This window comes from Phocoena phocoena, chromosome 14 (genome assembly GCF_963924675.1).
Source record: "Phocoena phocoena chromosome 14, mPhoPho1.1, whole genome shotgun sequence".
Lineage (NCBI taxonomy): Eukaryota > Metazoa > Chordata > Mammalia > Artiodactyla > Phocoenidae > Phocoena > Phocoena phocoena.
Window position 1 is genome coordinate 52316648 of NC_089232.1, and position 20265 is coordinate 52336912.

General features: G+C 45.9%; 1 protein-coding gene across 1 annotated transcript in view; it reads right to left on the reverse strand.

The window, feature by feature from the left end:
- PRKCE (protein kinase C epsilon) overlaps positions 1-20265 on the reverse strand; it is a 509705-nt gene that overhangs the window by 65956 nt on the left and 423484 nt on the right. Inside the window, exon 11 of the mRNA XM_065891335.1 lies at positions 16375-16529. Within this exon, the coding sequence (XP_065747407.1) occupies positions 16375-16529 (155 nt within the window). The remainder of the gene's footprint in view (positions 1-16374; positions 16530-20265) is intronic.

Below are 20265 nucleotides of genomic sequence, written 5' to 3' on the forward strand. Positions count from 1 at the left end.
GAGGGTTGCATGCCTAGAGCCCCTGCTCTACGACGAGAGGAGCCACCGGAAGGAGAAGCCCGCACGCCACAACAAAGAGTAGCCCCTGCTCAATGCAACTAGAGAAAGCCCATGTGCAGCAACGAAGACCCAACGCAGCCAAAAATAAAAAATAAATTAAAAACCCCCAAGACCCAACTATATTTTGTCTATAAGAAACACACATTAAATAATAAAGATTCAGACAGATTAAAACTAAAAGGATGGAGAAAGAAATACCAAGCTGACACTAATCAAAAGAAAGCTGGACTACTTATATTAACTTCAGACAAAGCAGGCTTCACAGTAAGGAAAATTATCAGGAATGAGGTACATTACATAATGATGAAGGGGTCAATTCTTCAAGATGACCTAAAAATCCTAAACAGGTATGTGCTGAACAAGAGTGTCTAAATAGAGGCAAAAACTGATAGAACTCAAAACCACAATTAGATATGCATCACATCCACTTGGATACATAATCGAAAAGGACAGACAATAACAAGTGTTGGTGAAGATGTGGAGTAACTGGAACCTTCATAGGTTGCCGGTGGGAATGTAAAATGATGCAGTGACTTTGGAAAACAGCTTGACAGTTCTTCAAAAAGTTAAGCCATCTGACCCAGCAATTCTACTCCTAGGTAGATAAATGAAAACGTTATGTCCACTCAAAGACTTGTACAGTAATATTAATAGCAGCAGGTGGACAAGCCAAAGGCCCATCAACTGATGAACGAATAAACAAAATGTGGTATACCCACACGATAAAACATTATTCAGCCACGGAAAGGAATGAAGCACTGATACATGCTGCGATATGGATGAACCTTGAAAACATGCTAAGTAAAAGGAGCCAGTTACAAGACATCACATGTTGTATAATTCTATGTATACGTAATGTCCAGAATAGGCAAATCTACAGAGAAAGTAGATAAGTGGCTGCCTAGGGCTGGGAGTGAGGGTGGGAGAGGACTGGGGGTTGATGGTTAAAAGAAATAGAGCTTCTTTTTGGAGTGATGAAAATATTTTGGTGATAATTGCACGACTGTGTGAATATACTAAAAGCCACTGATTTGTACACTTTCAGCAGATGAATTGTATGGTATGTGAATTAAATTGGAATAAAACTGTTAGAAAAAAGACGATTGAACTGAAAGGAGAAATGCACAAATGCCCTTTTTCAGTGATATATCAAACAGGTAGAAAACCAAGAGGGGATATATAGCTGACCCGAACAGCACTGCCCAACTTCATCTATAGATTTCATTTTACAGTGGGGTACTGGTAAATATTTAACAATAGCTTTCCGGGGAAACAAACTTTGATCTGTAGCATTTGCTGAGTTCCATGGTACAAATACTCCCACCATGGCTGACATCAACCTACCAACAAAATGTCACTGGCCACGGAGCTGGGAAGAGATGTGCATAGCTTTCCCCCTTTGGTGCCGGCTCACAAATCAGATTGCTAAATTTTCAGGAGCTGTTGTGAGCTGATTGTGAAACATGGGTAGCTTGAAATTTCCCCCGGAGGGAATATTTACACCATGGAAATCAGCTACAAACCAGGTGCTTCTGTTTGTTTATTTGGAGTCAGTTTATCAGCCCACACTATCAAAAAACACCAGAGCCCCCACCAGTGGTTCTGTCTGCATCATCAAGAGGCTGAATGACCTTGGACGAGTCATACCACCTCCCTAATTTATTCATCTATAGAAGATGGCGTTGGAGTAGCTGACCCCCAAGCTTACTCACACCTCTAAAATTCTGTTAAATAGCAGGCCCTTCTTCCCCAATGCCCACGTGTAACACAACCTGAGAGCACAAAACCGTGCAGTCACGCGACTTCGGACAGTCATTCTGTGGCCCCTCAGGATGGGGTCTGTGGTCTCCCCTCAAGCCTCGCTGCTCACCAAGCCTCCCTTTGTGCTTTGAGATCCAGGAGTGTAGAAATTCTTTAGACCCACAGACCCCTTTGGCATCCCGCCTGCCCAAGCCTTCACACATCCTGATCCCACTCCTTGGTACACTCTCCCATGACCTCTTCCTCTGGTCAACTCTTACCCCATTGGGCCTCTTTGGGAGAGGTCAATTCCCACAGAAAGCCTTCCTTGATCTTCCCCATCCAGCTGAGGTATCTGTGCTATGTAGTTCTCTGGCACCCTATCCTTTCCCTATCACCATCCTTCTCAGTGTTTTATTGTTATTGTCCATTTTATTGCCTGGCATCCCCACCCAAACTTAAGTGCCAAGAGGGCAGAGAGTGTGTGTCTTTTCCTTTTCACGGTATCTCCAAGGCCTACACCTGATACACCAAGGAGGCTTAACAGTCATTGCTGACTGAATAAACGAGCATCTGCTTAAACACACAGCTTCTGAACAACAGAGCGGTACTCTTCAAGAAAGGGTACAAACCCAAACTGAAATCCCTTTTGGATGAATGCTTTTGCATTAGCAGATTTCCAACAACGGAGGGAATTTCATCTGAGAGATTTCCCACTTCAGAGAAGGTTCAGAATCCTGGGGAGTGAGATTCTCAGTCTTGATGGGACCATGACTTTCTAAGCAAACAGCCCTGCTCCTCAGACAGGAACTCTTGCCCGTATGGTGGGTTATGGCCCTTGGAGGAAGCTCTGCTCACTACAGGGATAAACACTTAACTTGGCAGCATCAGACCCTGAGAAACCATTTGTTTTGATTAAGAGGGGGGACTGTGGATACACTGGAGTCGGGGATCCACAGAGGGTGATCTGGCATTCAGAGCGCAGAGCATGAGACCACCTGCCAACGAAGTCTCACGTTCCAGGACCTCTAAACTCTCCAGAAGGCACCAGGCAGTTAACTACAGTTACCTCTGGAGCCTCACTGAGGTCATTTGCAGATGCCACTTTTTGAGATTCATTTTCAGAGTCTGTTCAAGGGATTCCCATACCAACAACCTTAGGCTCACAGAGCAAGATCCTCCAATGCAGCCGTCACATACAGAGCCGAGGTCCAGAGAGGAGAAGTAATTTGCCTGAGGTCACCCAACTGAGGCAAAGCTTTATCAGAGTTCTGGCCCGATTCCTGGCCCCAAGTTCTTTCTACTGCAGCACTTCATCAGCCAGACGCTGCGAAGAATAAGAAGACCGTGGAATGGGGCAGTGCCCACAGAAAGGAAGCCCAGGAAAAGGTGGGTCCAGCAAGAGGTCCATCAGAAAGCGCATCCCTGTGGCCAACTATATTTAGAAAGTCCCCCTACCTCCCTGGAGGTGTTTTGCTTGATCCATTTGAGTAGGTTGGCCATGAACTCAAGGGCGATTAGATTCAACCGTAAGTTCAGCATAACCCTCAGAAGCTCTACAAGATCATTCAACCAAGAAACAGTTGTCAGTACAATGTGAGAAATGCTAGAATATAATGGAGTAGATGCAGCGTTAACGGGAGGAAGAAAGGACCAACTTTGCTTGAAAGGGCCAGGGGAAAGTGAACTGAAGCTGAATCTTAAAGGATGGGAAAGAGTGAGAAAAAATAAAAAGTGAAAAAGAAGGTCTGGTATTCTAGGAAAATGTACGGTATTCCTAGGCAAAGAGAGGAGGTGATGCTGGGATCTGGGTGATAAATGCACAGTGTGTGTGGCTGTGTGGATGAGGACACCTTTCAGGGAGGAGCCCGGTGGGAGAAGCACTTGGGAAGGCAGGGTGGGTGGGAAGAGACCTGTGTGCAAATCCTGGAGAAGTTAGTGAGAGGGTCAGCTTGGGGATGGCTTCAGGTAAGAGGTGGAAGAGTCTGGACAATAACCCGAGACAACACGGAGTCACTGCAGACTTCTGAGCAAGAAAGTGCCCCAACTCCTTATTTTATGATAGTTAATCTGTAGGAATGGTGGGAGAAGAGACCCAGAAGCAAGGAGAGGGAAGGTGGCAACAACCACCAGGATTAATCCATCAGCCTGTTACCACATGACCAAAGAGAGAAACAAAGCTAATTAACTGTGGCCCCTAACGCTTCCATGGGCTGAGGAGCGCCCCCAACAGCCTGAGTCATCTTGGACTCAGCCAGGGCTGAGACGGCGGGATTCACTCAGACGTTCACACAGACTCTGCTTACCCCGTGGCAAAGCCGCCCATTGTTTGCTAAAACAATTCCCATTTTTTTGCCGTTCAATCATTAGCCAAAGGCATTGAGGAAACACAATCTTAGGACTCAGCCCAGGAGAATTCAGGCTCTACTGTTGAATACATTGCAGTAATACATGTTCCAAGATGTCTACTTTCTCTAGAACACTGCATGGTCATAAAAGCTACATATACCAAATTCTGCTTCAGAATACAGGTCCAAAGTCCTCAAACCAGCCTTTGTTTGGGAGACTCTAACCTGACAAGGTGCTTTCATCAGTTTGCCAGCTAGCAAGACACATTCATGGTAGACTTTTTGAGATGGACAAAGTGAATCTGATCAATTGTCCGCTCAGCCACTTGGGAAATAGAACAACGATGGCAACAGCAGCAGCGAGCATTCAGTGAGTGTCTACTCCACACCCGACACAATCGTAATGATTTTACACATGTTAACATGTGTTTGATTCTCACAATCTCTCTTTGAGGGAGGTAATTTTACAGATGGAGAAACTGAGGGTTAGAGAAGTAAGTCCCTTGCTGAAGGTCACATATCTAATAAGCAGTGGAGACAAGAGTTTGTTTGAGCCAGGGGTCCTTACCCACCACAAGGGGTTCTCAGCTCTGTGGTAGGTATAATGAGAGACACAAAAGTAGATGACAGGGTCCCTGAACGTTTTCTCTCTGAATACACACTACTAACTGAAACACTCAGACACATTTAATCAGGAATTTCCCTCTGGTTCCAAACTTCCTGTTTGCTCTGCGCCTCCCATGTCAACGGAGTCAGCATTCTACTTCTGATCTGGTCGGCAATAACATGGCTTCCTCAGAAGAATATAAACTTGGCTTTCATCCCAACCAGCTCAGGCTCTGCTCTCTCTTCCCCTCCCCTTTATCATGTCACAACGACTTCACCCTACACTGTCATTGGCAGGTGAAACTACACGAAAGGAGTTTGGGGTGAAGATGGTCTCACCTCTAAGTAAACCTAGATCCACAAAAAAGTGACTGCCCCTGAAACCCCACAATTACACTTAGTATTCCTTCATCAGGAGACAAGCCCTTCAATTATACAACACGGTAGAAGGACCAAATGACTCTCATTACCAAAATGCACATTTTTGAAGTCAGCTTTTTTGCTGAAGGTGGTCATGTAGGGAGTGGGGGGTGGGGGTGGGGGGTGGAGTGGGAGCTCATGAAGATGGTAGATCTCCGTCAAGGAGGCCAAGGCATGGAAGTCAGACTCCGCAGATTTCCTATGCAAGCACACCCGTCGGCTGTTCCAGCCCACTGGACACTGTTAGGTGCATTTCTCAGTACTCTCTTACCCTGCCTCAGGGTCCCTGCATGCTCACAGTATTGGAATAACGCCAAAGAGAGGCTCCCTTCCCCGGAATACTGCCTGACCCTGAGATCTAGGCCCTGTCCTAGATGGGCCCTTGACCTGCATGGGGACAGAGCCTCACATGTCCACCACCCTGCTCCCCACAAACAGGGTGTCATGGTTCCTGGGGTGTCTGCACCTCCCCACACCTCGTTGTGCCCCAAACAACTTATAGAGTCCTTTTATGTCCATTAGCTTATCTAAAGCTTTCAATTTATGCCAAGTCTGCAGGCCTGGCCATCTTATTTTGATTTGATATTTATTATCAGCTCCATTTTACAGATGAGGAAACTGTGGCTCAGAGAGATTAGGTCGTTTGCCCAGGGTTACATGGTTAGTAAGTGGCAATGCTGGGACTGCAACCTGCATTCTCTATATTAGTTTGCTAGGGTTGCTATAGCCAAGTACCACACTCTGGGTGACTTAAGCAACAGAAATGTATTTCTCACAGTTCTGGAGGCTGGAAGTCCCAGATGGAGGACTGGTTTCTTCTGAGATTTCTCTTTGGCCTGTAAATGGGTTTTCTCCTGGTGTCTTCATGGTCTCCCTCTGTGCATGTCTGTGTCCTAATCTCCTCATCTTATTAAGACACTGGTCATATTGGATTAGGGATCACCCATGTGACCTTATTTTACCTCTCACCTCTTTAAGGGGCCTATCTCCAAATACAGCCACATTCTGAGGTACTAGGAGTTAGGACTTCAACATACGAATTTGGAGGGAACACAATTCAGCCCATAACATCCTCTGACTCCATAACCCTCCTCCCACTCATTCATCCAACCAATATTTATGGAGCTTCCTAGGTGCCAAGAATTGCGCTCGGCACTTCTGCAAATGTTTTCTCATGTAATTTTCCACACAGTCCAGGGAGCTTTGCATTCTAATTCCCATGGTACAGTGAGGGAACTACGCTTCAAACAGTTTAAGTACTCTGCCCAGGAAAACACAATAAAGACGAGACAGACACTGAATTCAGCCCCAGTTCTCCGACTCCAAATTCAGCGCTGTGTCTCCAGCATACAACTTTGCTTCCCACGCAAGACCGCAGCTGGCAGCAACGGACAGGGTGACCTGACAGTGACGGCAGCGGGGTGGGATCTGGCAGGATCTCCTTCTTCGGAAATACCGTAAATCCCATGGATAATAGCTGTATCTACCGCACAGGGCTGTTGTGTGCTGATTAAATGAGTTAATGGGTACAAAGTGCTCAGAATAGAGTCTGGCTGGTAACGAAGGCTAAATGAGGATCTTGCTATCGTTGTTGCTGCTACTGCTGTGGTGGTGATTATTTTCGTTATTGTTATGATTATTATTGACTTCTAGATATAAAATTATTGACTTCTCAAATACCCACAACAAATTATTTTTCTCTCCATCCCAAAATGACACACAAAGGCCTAAGCACACAAAGATGGGGAGAACAAGAGAAGAAAGAACAGCGACGTAATTTTGGAAGCTGGAAAGCAGAGGGGTGAGTGGGACATGACTCAGTAGACCTGAGAAAGAGCTGAATCCTGAACCAGCAATGGGGAAAGTCAAGAATGATCAAATTTACGCTGTAGAATCTCCCACTTCCCGCTCTAACAAAGCTCAGGAATTTGCAGTAACTGTTACCTCTGGAGATGAGGATGATGTAGAAAGAGATAAAGTGAAGAGATCCGGTTGAAAAGCAACTATAAACTCAGATTCTCTTCTTACTCTGCACAGCCCCTTCTCTACATCAGAGATTTTATTCCCTGCAGGGGAGAAAGAGAAAGTCTCCGGGACCAGGGTGGAAGGCGGGGAGAGGGCAGGCACCAGCATATAGAACTAAAAATAGGGCAATTGGATGGATTCTGGGAGCTGGGCCTTCAACCCTCTTCTTTCATTTGGCTCACCTGGCTGCCAAGCCCTGTCTCTTCAGACAGGACTCTGGAAAAGTCTTCCCAGGGTAATCTGAGGACTCCAAGAGAAAAACTCTAACAATATTGATAGTCAGAAGTTCCCCCAAATAAATGGCCCATAGGATGATTCATTGTAATGATGCCCAAGTTGACTACTCCAATATCTGAATGATAGTTACAGAAAGAGAACAGAAGAAATCATTAAAGAAATTAGACACTTCCCAGAACTGAAGGACATGATTTTCTAAATTTAAAAGGTTTATCTAAGGCGCAGTGCAATGGATGAAAATGGGTCTACACCACATCATTAACATGTAATTAACAAGCTTGCAGAAAAAAGAAATAGGTCCATACGAAGGATCAAGAGCAAAATAGTTTTGGACTTCTTAATAGCAACACTGGGAGTTGGAAGGCTGTGGAACAATACCTTCACATTTTGAGTGAAAATGGTTTTCAATCTAGAATTCTATACCTAGCCAAACTCTTTATCAAGTTTGAGAGTACAATCAAGATGGTTTTAGATATAAAAGGAAGATCTCAAAAATTTACTTTTCATACTCTTTCTCAGAAGGTACATCACCACATCAAGAAAGTGTATCAAGAAAGAGGAGACATGTGATATAAGAGAGGAGCTCTCACATGGAAGAAGCAAAGATGCCTGGACAACAGTGAAGGGAGATCCCAGGGTGACAGCTCTGCAGTAGGCACTGAGGACAACTGTTCAGACTGGAGCAGTTTAGAAGGCACCGGTAGAAATTTATCCAAGAATATTGATAGAATGCCTATTGCACCTAGCCACCCTGAAGGGAGATGTGGACAATCTGGAGAGCATCTGTGTTATCTCCAGGGAAAACAAACAGAGAAAATGTATAGGAAAGGAAAAGTAATTATAGCTTATCAAGTGGCTTAGTTCCAAATAGTATTTCACAGTCACAATAATGTATACAATGTACATTCATTTAACAAAAATTACAGTAAACTCTGTTGAGAAGATGGGATGTTTGGAAGGCTATGCGGATGTGATAGGGTGGTGAGTAGGTAGTAGGTGGGGCAGAGAACTAAATTCTTACTTCCACAGTGGAAAGTCACTAGATAATGTCTAAAATAAAATTTAAAAAATAACATTAAAACATGTTATTTAGTACAATGAGGTATCACCTCACACTGGTCAGAATGGCCATCACTAAAAAGTCTACAAATAACAACTGCTGGAGAAGGTGTGGAGAAAAGGGAGCCCTCCTACACTGCTGGTAGGAATATAAACTGGTGCAGCCACCATGGAAAACAATACAGAGGTTCCTTAAAAAACTAAAAATAGAGTTGCCATATGATCCACCAATCCCACTCCTGGGCATATATCCAGAGAAAACTCTAATTCGAAAAGATACATGCATTCTAATGTTCAAAGCAGCACTATTTACAATAGCCAAGACATGGAGGCAACCTAAGTGTCCATCGACAGATGAATGGATAAAGAGGACGTGGTATATATATCAATGGAATACTACTCAGCCAAAAAAATGAAATGATGCCATTTGCAGCAATATGGATGGACCTAGAGATTATCATACTAAGTGAAGTAAGCCAGACAGAGAAAGACAAATGTCATATGATATCACTTACATGTGGAATCTAAATTATGATACAAATGAACTTATTTACAAAACAGATACAGACTCACAGACATAGAAAACCAATCTATGGTTACCAAAGAGCGAATGGGATGAAGGAGGGATAAATTAGGAGTTTGGGATTAGCAGACACAAGCTATTATATTTAAAGTAGATAAACAACAAGGTCCTACTGTACAGCATAGGGAAATGTATTCGATATCCTGTAATACACCATAATGGAAGATGTGAAAAACTATATGGTTACCAAAGAGCGAATGGGATGAAGGAGGGATAAATTAGGAGTTTGGGATTAGCAGACACAAGCTATTATATTTAAAGTAGATAAACAACAAGGTCCTACTGTACAGCATAGGGAAATGTATTCGATATCCTGTAATACACCATAATGGAAGATGTGAAAAACTATATGGTTACCAAAGAGCGAATGGGATGAAGGAGGGATAAATTAGGAGTTTGGGATTAGCAGACACAAGCTATTATATTTAAAGTAGATAAACAACAAGGTCCTACTGTACAGCATAGGGAAATGTATTCGATATCCTGTAATACACCATAATGGAAGATGTGAAAAACTATATGGTTACCAAAGAGCGAATGGGATGAAGGAGGGATAAATTAGGAGTTTGGGATTAGCAGACACAAGCTATTATATTTAAAGTAGATAAACAACAAGGTCCTACTGTACAGCATAGGGAAATGTATTCGATATCCTGTAATACACCATAATGGAAGATGTGAAAAACTATATGCATATGTATAATTGAATCACTTTGCTGCGTACCAGAAACTAACACACACTGGAAATCAACTACACGCCAATTAAAACACACACACACACAACCACGTTATTTTCAAATACAAAGGCCCATACCAGAAGTGTCAGCTAAAAGAATTGTAAGTGGTTGTCTCTGTGGGAGGGGAAATTGGTGGAGAGGAAGGGCAGAAAATGGCTTCTCATTTCTTTAAGCACTGGGTAGGACTGTTTGAATCTTTATCTATATGAATACCTTTGATTAAAACAACATCTATGCTTTAAAACACCTCACTGCAGAAACTTGAGTGAGTTACTGCCCAGCTTTGGTTTCCAAGTTCCGCATCTATAAAATGGAGTCGGATTAGACAGCCTCTGAGGGCCTCCTTGATCTAACATTTACACTGCGATTCCTACCACGGGAACTGGTATCATCTCACTACACACTCAGCCCCTAGGTCCTTAGGAGTTTTACACTAAAGTATCACTTTCTACAACGGGTGGGGGAATGCTGACGGCTGAGAACACTGCTCTGTGGGAACAAAGATCCCCACGTGATTTTCTAAGGGCCAGGTCCTAAGAAGACTGAGAAGGAGAGTGGAAGGGATCATGCCAATTCCTCCTCCTCCCCTGCTATGTATGAGCATTAGCTACACTGGAAATGTATTGAAAGAAGATGAGACCCTAGACAGTAGATTTTCCAGTTATTAACACAGCCTTTAACCAGAGACCTTCATCAACTCGGGAAACGCCCAACTGCCTATGGCAGGAAAGCTTTCCAGGGATCAAGGCAGGCTACCATTCCGCAGACCAGGCACACAACCCCCTTAGACCACCAGGAAGGCAAGACTACGGCGCACATCACAACTCTGTATGCATTTCCCAGGGAGGCTGGGCCTGGAGAGCACAGCCAGAGACCTCTGTACGTCTTCAGCTCTTTCTAGGGAAATCCCTCCCAAGTCCCTCCTTTTGGGCTTTGTCCCCCAGCCCTGGAGAGGACCAGACATTTCAGACTCAGGCTTATCTGAGTCTAAACAAAATCTTTGTTCCCTGCTCTTAATTCTTAATTGACTTTTTATAAACATTATCATCAACAAGGAAAGCCTTTTCTAAGCACCTCCAGAGTACAGAGTGATCTAGATGGGGCCAAAGCAGAAATGCCCTTCTCTCTCTTCCCGTCCCCTTACTGCCCCTCAGTTCTGGCACCAGACACATAACAGGCACCCAGGGCGGACTGACTTTTGGGGGGTGATGATGATGGCTCATTAAAGATTGAAAATCTTGGAGAAATAAAGGAGCAGGAGAGCTTTAAAACTTACAACTTCCTCTCCTGCTGGTAAAAGGCCAAATTTTAGTGCTCTAAGTGAGGAATGTTAATCATCAATCGTACTTGACATAAATAAAATACCTCTGTCATTCCCCACTTGTTTTTATATCCTTCACTTCTACCTGTACAGTCCGACGAGTCATGATCACTCTCGACTACTATAGAAAGGAGAAAAGGCAGGTATTATCCGAACCCCACAGGGAGGCCAGTCATGAAGAGGTTCAGCCACCTGCTCAAGATTTCTCGAAGGATTCTCTAGCAGCTGTTCAACTGTTTTGTCCTGGGTACCTACGAGGTCGCGGAAGAGAAAACTGACTTTACCTTTCTTTGCTGTTTAAATTTTGATTTTTCCCTATGACTACTACTTCTATACTTTAAAAAAAGGAATTCAATTTTATAAAAATGAAGGAATTCATTCTTCTAGTGCTAAGACACTTGGCCAGAGCCGCAGAAGCCATGTTCTTTACCACCCTCTGCCGCAGTACGTGTGACTGTGAGAGAAGAAGATGCATTCCTGTCTGCCAAGCCTCTGGTTCTCCTCCCAGGGAACCCCCGCTGCCTTCTGTGTCTGAGGTGGATCCCACAGTCTCTCTTCCATATCCCATGGTCAGAAGAGCATCCTCTGAGACTCGGCTGCTGTACGGAGCAGCTCAGAGGAAAACAGACAAGCTCTGAGCATGATGTAGGGTAGAAGGAAGTTCCCTGAATCAACTTTCGGAAGAAAAGTCCATCCCTGAAAACCTCCCCCTGTCATGGTATGTGTGAGTGCGTAAGGGAGGGGAAGAGATTTGTAAAAGCCATAGTTAGGAAGCGTGGACACACAGTAAGCTAACGCCTGCTCCCACTGCAGCACACAGAGGATCCTCAGGAATGCTGGGCAGGGGACACAGAGACAGTGCCCTGTGCCGCCCATGGGGGGAACCTGAGCAGAGAGGGCCCAGAGGAAAGGGAGCCTGTCAGCCTGGGCTCGACTTCAAGTGTGAGCCCCCAGTCAGGGCAACGACTTCTTCCCTTAGTTCCTGAACCCTGGCCAATTAGCTGCTAATCAGTTTGTGTATAAATTCCAGCAGGAAAGCTGGAAAATTCTATCTCAACTTCAGCAATGAGGTTCCTCCTGCAAAATTTGGTCTTGCCATCTCCCAGATAAGCCCCTGCACCACCCAAAATACGGTCTCCACCTGGGCTTCGGAACAGCCAGAGACGAATGTGCAGACACACATACCATCTAGCCCGTGTGCTGGAAGCTTCAAACAAAGCAGCATGGGAAAGAGAGATCACATGGTCCTCATTCAGCTATGAATCGAGAGAGATAAAGGAAGGGGGGCCGTTCAGGGGCAAAGAAAAAAAAAAACTGTGTGTGGGGGCTGCAGATACTTCCAACACAGACTTTCAAAAGTGCACATGTGTGAGGTAGCAACCCACTAGACTGGAAGGCGCTGGAGCATTAGAGACTAGAACAAGTATTTAGCGAACACCTCCTACAAGCAGGGTACCATCCTAGGCCAGCCAGGTAAGCACGCTTGCATGGAGTTCTCAATCACAGAAGAGGTATCTTAAGTGAAAATACGAGGTTGGCAAAGGGAACCAGCCTGATCCAGAGAGCTGCTGTCGCTCAGGGAAGGCATGGGTGGTCAGGGGAGGCCTCCCAGAGCCGGGGCATCTGACACAGTTCTGAGGGCAGAACGGGATTTTTCTAGACCCGTGGTCCCCGAATCACCTGAGGAATGTTTTAAGAAAGTGCAGATTCCTGAACCCCATACCAGACCTACTGAATCAAAGGCTCTAGGAATGGTACCCTGGAATTGCTATTCTTTAAAAAAAAAAAAAAAAAAAGATTATTTATGACAAATTCAAAACATACAAGAAGCAGACAGAATAGTGAACCCCCGTGTACCCATCACCCAGTTTCAGCGATCACCAACTCATGGCCACTCTTTCCTCACCTATATCCTTATCTAGTCCCCTTGTCCATTATTCTGGAATCTACCTATTTTTTAAACCAGGGACTCTAAGGCAGTCAGACCATAGATGTGACCTGGAAGCCACTCACTGATCAAGACGCAGATTAGGAGCAAGGGAATTCCAGGGACAGTGGAGACAAAGACTAGGAGAAATGAAAGAGAAGGGTATTTGGGGGAGAACGGCCTAATTTGGAGGGCCTTGAGGGTGGGATACACGGTTGGGGGAAGGGGGATAAGGATCAAAAGATCGTTGGGGTCCACAAGGGCCCTGTCAGCATGCATGGTGTCTTTGTGAGAAACACAAAAAGGCATCTCCTCTGGGTAGAAAAAGCACCCCTTTCTGTGCTTTATCTTATGAGGGTTGAAGGATGCTAAGAAGGGGATCCTGTGACAATCAGCCTGTGCTTTGAAAGAACACTGGGCAGCGATGGAGAGGGAGGTAGACAGACAGAAGGGCAGAAAACCGAGAGGCAGTGAGTGAGTCACGTCAAGAAATTCTTGCAAACTAGCCAGGGAAGAAGGAAGAAGGCCTTGGAGGTTGTCTTGAAAGAGAGAGATCTTGTGCGGGGTTCTGGAGAGAGTGATGTGGAAGTCACGGGCACACGGGTGTCATCTGGAGGCATGCAAATGCTGAAATTGCTCAGGAGGAGTAGTTGGGGATGAAGGCCGTGGGAAAACGCAGCATTTAGAAGATGGGGGTGAAGGGGAGAAGGACCAGGCCAGGTGATATAGAGATTGAAGCGAAATGGTCAAGGAGATGGGAAGGAGAGAAAGAGAGGGGGCACGTAAGCCTCATAGAAGTCAACAGAACAAAAGTGTTCTCAGGTGTGATGAGAGGGAAGCATTCAACGAGGGAAGTAGAAAGGAGAAGAAACCAGACATGTAAGCAAAAGTCAAGTTTGGGAGCACCTGGAATGACTAGTAAAGTGTGGACTTGGATTTGATGAGCCCCATGGCAAATGTCATGATGTGTAGCACAAGCTTACTGATCAGTTATACTTCCTAAGTCTGTCACTTACGGCCTGGGGCAAATTATTTAAGGGAAGTCTCTGAATCCCTGCTGGTAAACTGTGGATGATTATACCCACTCTGATAGGGAGGGGATGGGGATGGTATATCAATGAATGACAATTCTCCTTGTCCCTGGCACCTAACAGCACTGCCTTGTAGTACGGGTGATCTTTTCACATATCTAACCCCGGTATCTCTAACTAGCCTGCAACCAGTTTGGGGGGCAGATATTAGGGTTTTAAACTAATTGAAGCCAATGGTCATTTGTTGACCATTTACTACGTGCAAGATAAGAAGAGGATGTAAAATAAGAAGATCAAAGGGTTAAAAAGAAGCAGCCATGGCCCTAAAGGAGAGGGTGGGACTTAGTGAAGGACCCACATGGATGCCCGACCCCAACACAAGGTGAAGAGTGGCAGGTGCAGCAATTAGTTTCAACTTGCAATTCATTCCCAAATTGCAAATAAATAAATAATGTGTGGTGGATGGAGAGACTTGCTCTGGTTGGTGGGACCGGGCTTCGAGCCGGCAGGCAGTATTGCATGAGGCTTCTGGGCTGGACAGAGGAGGTGGAGAGGAGAGCAGAAAAATGAGGAAGTTGGGAATTGGCAGGTGAGTTTGAGGAAAGCTAAGAACCTCGGTAGGTTCAAAACAAGAGATCATGGGAAGCGAGGGGAGAAAGACGTTCTGGGCTGTAGTAGACATAACCTAAGGTGACCCCCAAGGTGTCACACTCTGGTATAATCTCATACCCCCTCCCCTTGTATACGGTGGTGAAACTGTGACTTACCTCCAACCAAAACAATGTGGAAAAGGGATGTGATATCACTGCTGAGATTATATGACATTAGAGGGCAAGGGCCAAGGGATTTGCATGTATAATTAAAGTCCCTAAGTCATTTGACTTTGAGTTAAACAAAAGAGAGATTAGCCTGGCTGCGCCCAATCTAATCAAATGATCTGTTTCAAAGACGGTTCAGGTCTCCCAGAAGTTAGAGACTCAAAGCAGGAAAGACTTTCTCTCCTGCTGGCCTTGAGGAAGCCACGTGAATGCTCCAGCTGCAAGGAAATGAATTCTGCCCGCAACCATGTAAGCCTGGAAGAGGAGCCCAAACTTCAGATAAGACTACAGTCTGGCTGACACCTTGATCACAGCAGAGAAACCCAGGTGTGCCTTGCCTGGACTCCTGCCCCGTGGAAACTGTGAGACAATCAATGGGTGTTGTTTTAAGCCACTGCGTTTGTGGTAATTTGTTACGCAGTAACAGGAAACAAATACATGGACTCCTGTCGTGGAGGGCCATGAAAGCGGGCTAAAAAGTATAGGCTTTGTTATGCAGGCCATAGGGAGCCACTGACTATTTTTGAGCAGAGCGACTTTAGGGAGCTGGTGAGGGTTGGTCAGAACCCCTTGGAGAACATTTAGTCAGGGCATTGCTCCCGGGAGCAGGTCAGTGAAGTTCTGGTGAGGGATTCGTTCTGGGTTGAACCAAGCCAGCTATTCTTCTACCCAATTTAAAAAAAAAAAAAAAAAAAAAAAAAAGGAGGAAGCAAAATCTGAGTAAAGAAATTGACAGTCATTGAAAAAACCTTAAGGAACTTTAGTGTCCTTGTTGCTAATTATAAATATTTACTCCTCCCAGAATTCCTGACCTCACAGAAGAGCCTGCGTAGTCTCGCTGTCTTACTGGAAAATTTCTGTGTGTGTGTGTTCATTCTATGTTTTCTTGGAAGGGGGACAAGGCAGTAATAAGGGACTGGATGATCTGTAGAGAGTCACTTCCTGTTGGATATTGTCTAGTTCCCCTCCCTCCTCCCCCCCAAGATCATAAACCCTGAGACCCGCAAGGAACCCCTCCTTCTCCGATTCTATCTGCTGCAGACAACTAAGCCAAACAAACGCAGGAAGTGGCAAGAGGTTGGGAAGGGGAGGAAGTTCATGGCACAGAAGGAAAAAGTAAAGAGAATGCCCTGATGTTCAAGGAAGAGGGTAGGGGGTGGGGCAGAGAGAAATGAAGGTCACCCCAAGGTTACTTGGCGCCGAGCCTTTAAAATGTCGTGCTTAAGCTTTCAATCAAAACTGGCACAAACAGTGGGTCAGATCTCCCGGGGCCATTCAAATATTAACATTCACAGTGATAAACAGCCCCCAAAAAAAGCCCTCTGTAAGCAAATTGGAACAAACAGCTAATCTAAAGAGGGTTGCTAAGAGACCAGTGGGGCAGGAGCCAAGTCAGTCCAAGCATCCGGAAAGCTCTTTATTTTTTTCGCTTTTGGGGAAGAGAGGAGGAGAGGAGAGGTACCTGTAGATGACTCCATGTTGGTGGAGGAACATGAGGGCTGACGTAACCTCTGCAGCATAGAACCGGGAACGAGGCTCGTCGAATTTTCGGGACCGCTGAATCTGGAACATGAGGTCTCCACCATTTACATACTCCATGACGAAAAAGAGGCGGTCCTGAAAGGAGAGGAGGAAATGCCATTTAGCGAATTCCGCTGCAGCTGCCCACACAGGCCAGCAAGCGTACTGTGAGTCCAAAGTAACAGAACCAGGACTCAAGGACCCTAGTAGCACACGTTCCGGAGAGAAGATGAAGGAGTTAGGGTACGAAGTGTTATTCTAAAATCTGTCTGTCTTACTTTTAGAGGCGTCAGCTTGGTCTAGTGGGAGAAGCCCAAAATTGACAGAAAGGAGATCTGGGTCTCTGTCTAATTTCTGTTATGACCTTGAAGTGTGACCTTGGACAAGTTCTCTGTCCCTTTGCAGGCCCCAGTTACCTTGGTATGTGTGGTGGGTTACATCATGCCCCCCCACCCCCGCAAAGGTATCCATGTCCTAATCCCTTAATGTGTGAATGTTACCTTAGATGGCAACAAAGGACTTTACAGTTGTGATTAAGTTAAGGATCTTGAGTTGGGGAAATTATTCTGCATCACCAGAGTGGACCCTAAAGGCAGTCACAAACGTCCTTATAAGAGGGAGGCAGAGGCGATTTGAGAAGGGAGGAGAAGGCAACGTGACCAGGGAGGTGGAGGTTAGAGTGATGCGGCCACAAGCCAAGGAAGGCGGTGCCACCAGAAGCTGGAAGAGGCAGAGAAGGATCTCTCCTAGAGCCTCTGGAGGGAGCATGGCCTGGCCGACACTCTGACTTCAGCCCAGGGACACTGGTCTCAGACGTCTGGCCTCCAGAACTGTGAGAGAACAGATTTCTATTATTTTAAACCACCAAGTTTGTGGTGATTTGCTACGGCAGTCCTAGGAAACTAACACAAAGCAACATGGACTAATGAGATGGTGAGAGCCCCTCCCATGAGGGTCACGTCTCACTCTGGAGGATGCTCCTTTTGGGATTCCCACCCTGGCGTGCTTCCTATGGATTCTGTCCTCAAGAAGGGCCAAACCACAGTCATCCCTCATGAGGGGTGGTGCCTTCTCATCTGCCCACCATTTGGAGGTGGGAAGAAGATGGACCGAAATTCACTTTTGCACAGTTTCTTGCCTACAGTTTGTGGAGCCCGTAGAGTGCGGGGTGCTGTGCTAGACAGGAGGCAAAGAGTTATAAACCATCACTGTCCTGCGGCGGCCGTGGCGGGGGGTGGGGTTATGATCCAGGGGCAGAGATGGGAAATAGGTAGAATGATGAAAACAAAACAGGAGAAGAGTGCCTTAAAGACACTGTGTGCTGAAAGGATTAGGAGAAAGGGGAGCTCTCTGAAGTGGTGGGGTCCATGTAGGATTCTAGAAGGAGCTAGGCCCTCACTTAGAGGAGGAGGAGGTGCGGGAGGTGTCAACAAATACCAGGACATGGGGACAGAGAAGGCTTGGGGACCGGTAAACTGACTATGTCAGCAGGGGAGGAACGTTCATGGAGCAAAGGGGAAACAGCGAGGTGAGAGGCCAGAGGGTCAGAGTACATTCTTAACATACAGATTACAGTCTCAGCGGAGCTGCCAGGAGGATGTCAGCATATTGTTTTCAACCAGAATTAGGAGAATCATTTCCATGAAGACTGAGTAAAAATCACAGTGACACTTTATTCAGGGAGCAGCCTGGACGGCATATCTACTTTATAATTGGCATCTCTTTGAAAATAAGTCCATCCTTAAGAATTGTTATGAATTCAGACTACCTTCTCCCCCCACCACAACCTCCAGAATTATTCAAGCTTTACTGGTATTCACCAAGGCCCTAAGGTCTAGCTTCTCTTCCATTTGTCTTGACCCTCCCCTTCAAAGCCTGCCTTGTTTTCTCCCCCAAGTACAATTTTGTACTCAGAAGTATTCAGAAGCCAACCATTCATTTAATCACCTAGTCCCCATTCAAATCCTTATTTCAAAAATCAAATGATCAGGCCAACCCCATTCCAACGAAACCAGAATTTCTGAGGATGGGACTCAGGCATCAGTAGTTTTCAAAGGCCCTCCTGTGATTCCAGTGGGCAGCCGGGGTAGAGAACCACTCTTCCATCTGGTTTCTGCCAAGGTGAGATATATGGATTATAAGTTATCGGAGTCTTCCTCTTTTATCTTTTCAAGGATCTCCCAAGAACACAGGTTCTCAAACTTGTGCAAGAATCTGACAGAGGCTTGTTAAAACATGGATTCCTCCCCCTCTCCTCCCGCCCCGCAGAGTTTCTGATTCAGAAGATCTGGGTTGGAGCCTGAGACTCTGCATCTCTTAGTTCCCAGGTGATGTTATGCTGCTGGCCAGGGACCCCCACTTTGAGAACCACTGCCCTAGAGCACTTGGGGCAAGGCTTTCCCATGGCAAGAACAGCTGCGTCATGCATTCAACACTGCCCTAATCTAGCTGAACCGTCAGAAACAGCTGCTACAATGCCAGTCCATGGTCACCAACTTGGACTTGGGCTTTAGCAACAATGGAGTACTTCCTTGCCTGTGTCTGAAAGAATCCAAATTTCTAAAGAGGAAAAATCTCCCCTCCCCATCCTGCCTCCCTGGCTGCTTTTTTTTTTTTTTTTGCGTTACGTGGCCTCTCACTGTTGTGGCCTCTCCTGTTGCGGAGCACAGGCTCCGGACACGCAGGCTCAGCGGCCATGGCTCACGGTCCCAGCCGCTCCGCGGCATGTGGGATCCTCCCAGACCGGGGCACGAACCTGTGTCCCCTGCATCGGCTGGCGGACTCCCAACCACTGCGCCACTAGGGAAGCCCTCCCCTTGGCTGCTTTTTATACTCCAACACCGGACACACGGCGTTTGAGGATAGGGGCCGTGGAGGGAGAAAGAAGAGCTCCCACGCTGATTTCATCACTTACTGGCTGTGTGACCTCAGGCAAATGACTTCAGCCCTCTGTGCTCAGTTTTCTCATCTGTGAAAATGAGGATGATAATAGGACCCACCTTACAAAGTTCTTATGAGGATTAAATTACATATTAAAGTGCCTGGCTCATAACTGTTCCTCCATAAAGACTGTCTGTTCCTATTGTTACTACAGTATTCTAGCTAGAGGTATGATAGTTAATACAGTCATTATCGAGTCTTCATTTTCCCTGTCCTTTCAGCAGTATTTTCCCCTGATCACCTCCTCTCCCAATAAACGCTTGCTCCCCTTAGCTTTCAGCTGGTTCTTCCCTGTGACTGTGGCAGGTTTTGTCCCGCCTTCTCTTGTAGGCTTCTCCTCTCTCCAGCCTAACTTACAGTTAGGTGTTGGAATCCCACAAGGCAGTGTTCTAGGTCCCCCCTCTTTCTGTACTCGCTGAGTGATCTCATCCACACCCACAGTGGCTACTGCACCTTGACACCTATGACTCGCAAACGTCTCCCTCCATCCTAGACCTCTCCCCCAATCTGTGGACCCATTTACCCAGCTGTGTTTCTGACAACTCCCTCTGATGCCTCAAAGGCACTCAAACCCAACATGTTCAAAACTGCTTCATAATCTTCCCCCAGCAAACTGGGCCTCGTCCAGGGTGCCTGTCTCAGGGCAGGGCTTAACCAACCAGCCAAGTGTATAAATCAGAAACCTGAAAGTCATTCTCAATACCTCCCCTCCTCTCCTTTATCCCTCATATCCATCACCAAGCCCTACTGCTTTTACCTTTTGTACCTTTGCACTTATTACCTCTGTACCTGTTACATTTGCCTTTCTGTTTTCACCACCATCATGGCCACCATTCTCGCCCAAGCAGTTATCATCTCTTGTCGAGATTCTTACAAGAGCCTCTTACTGACA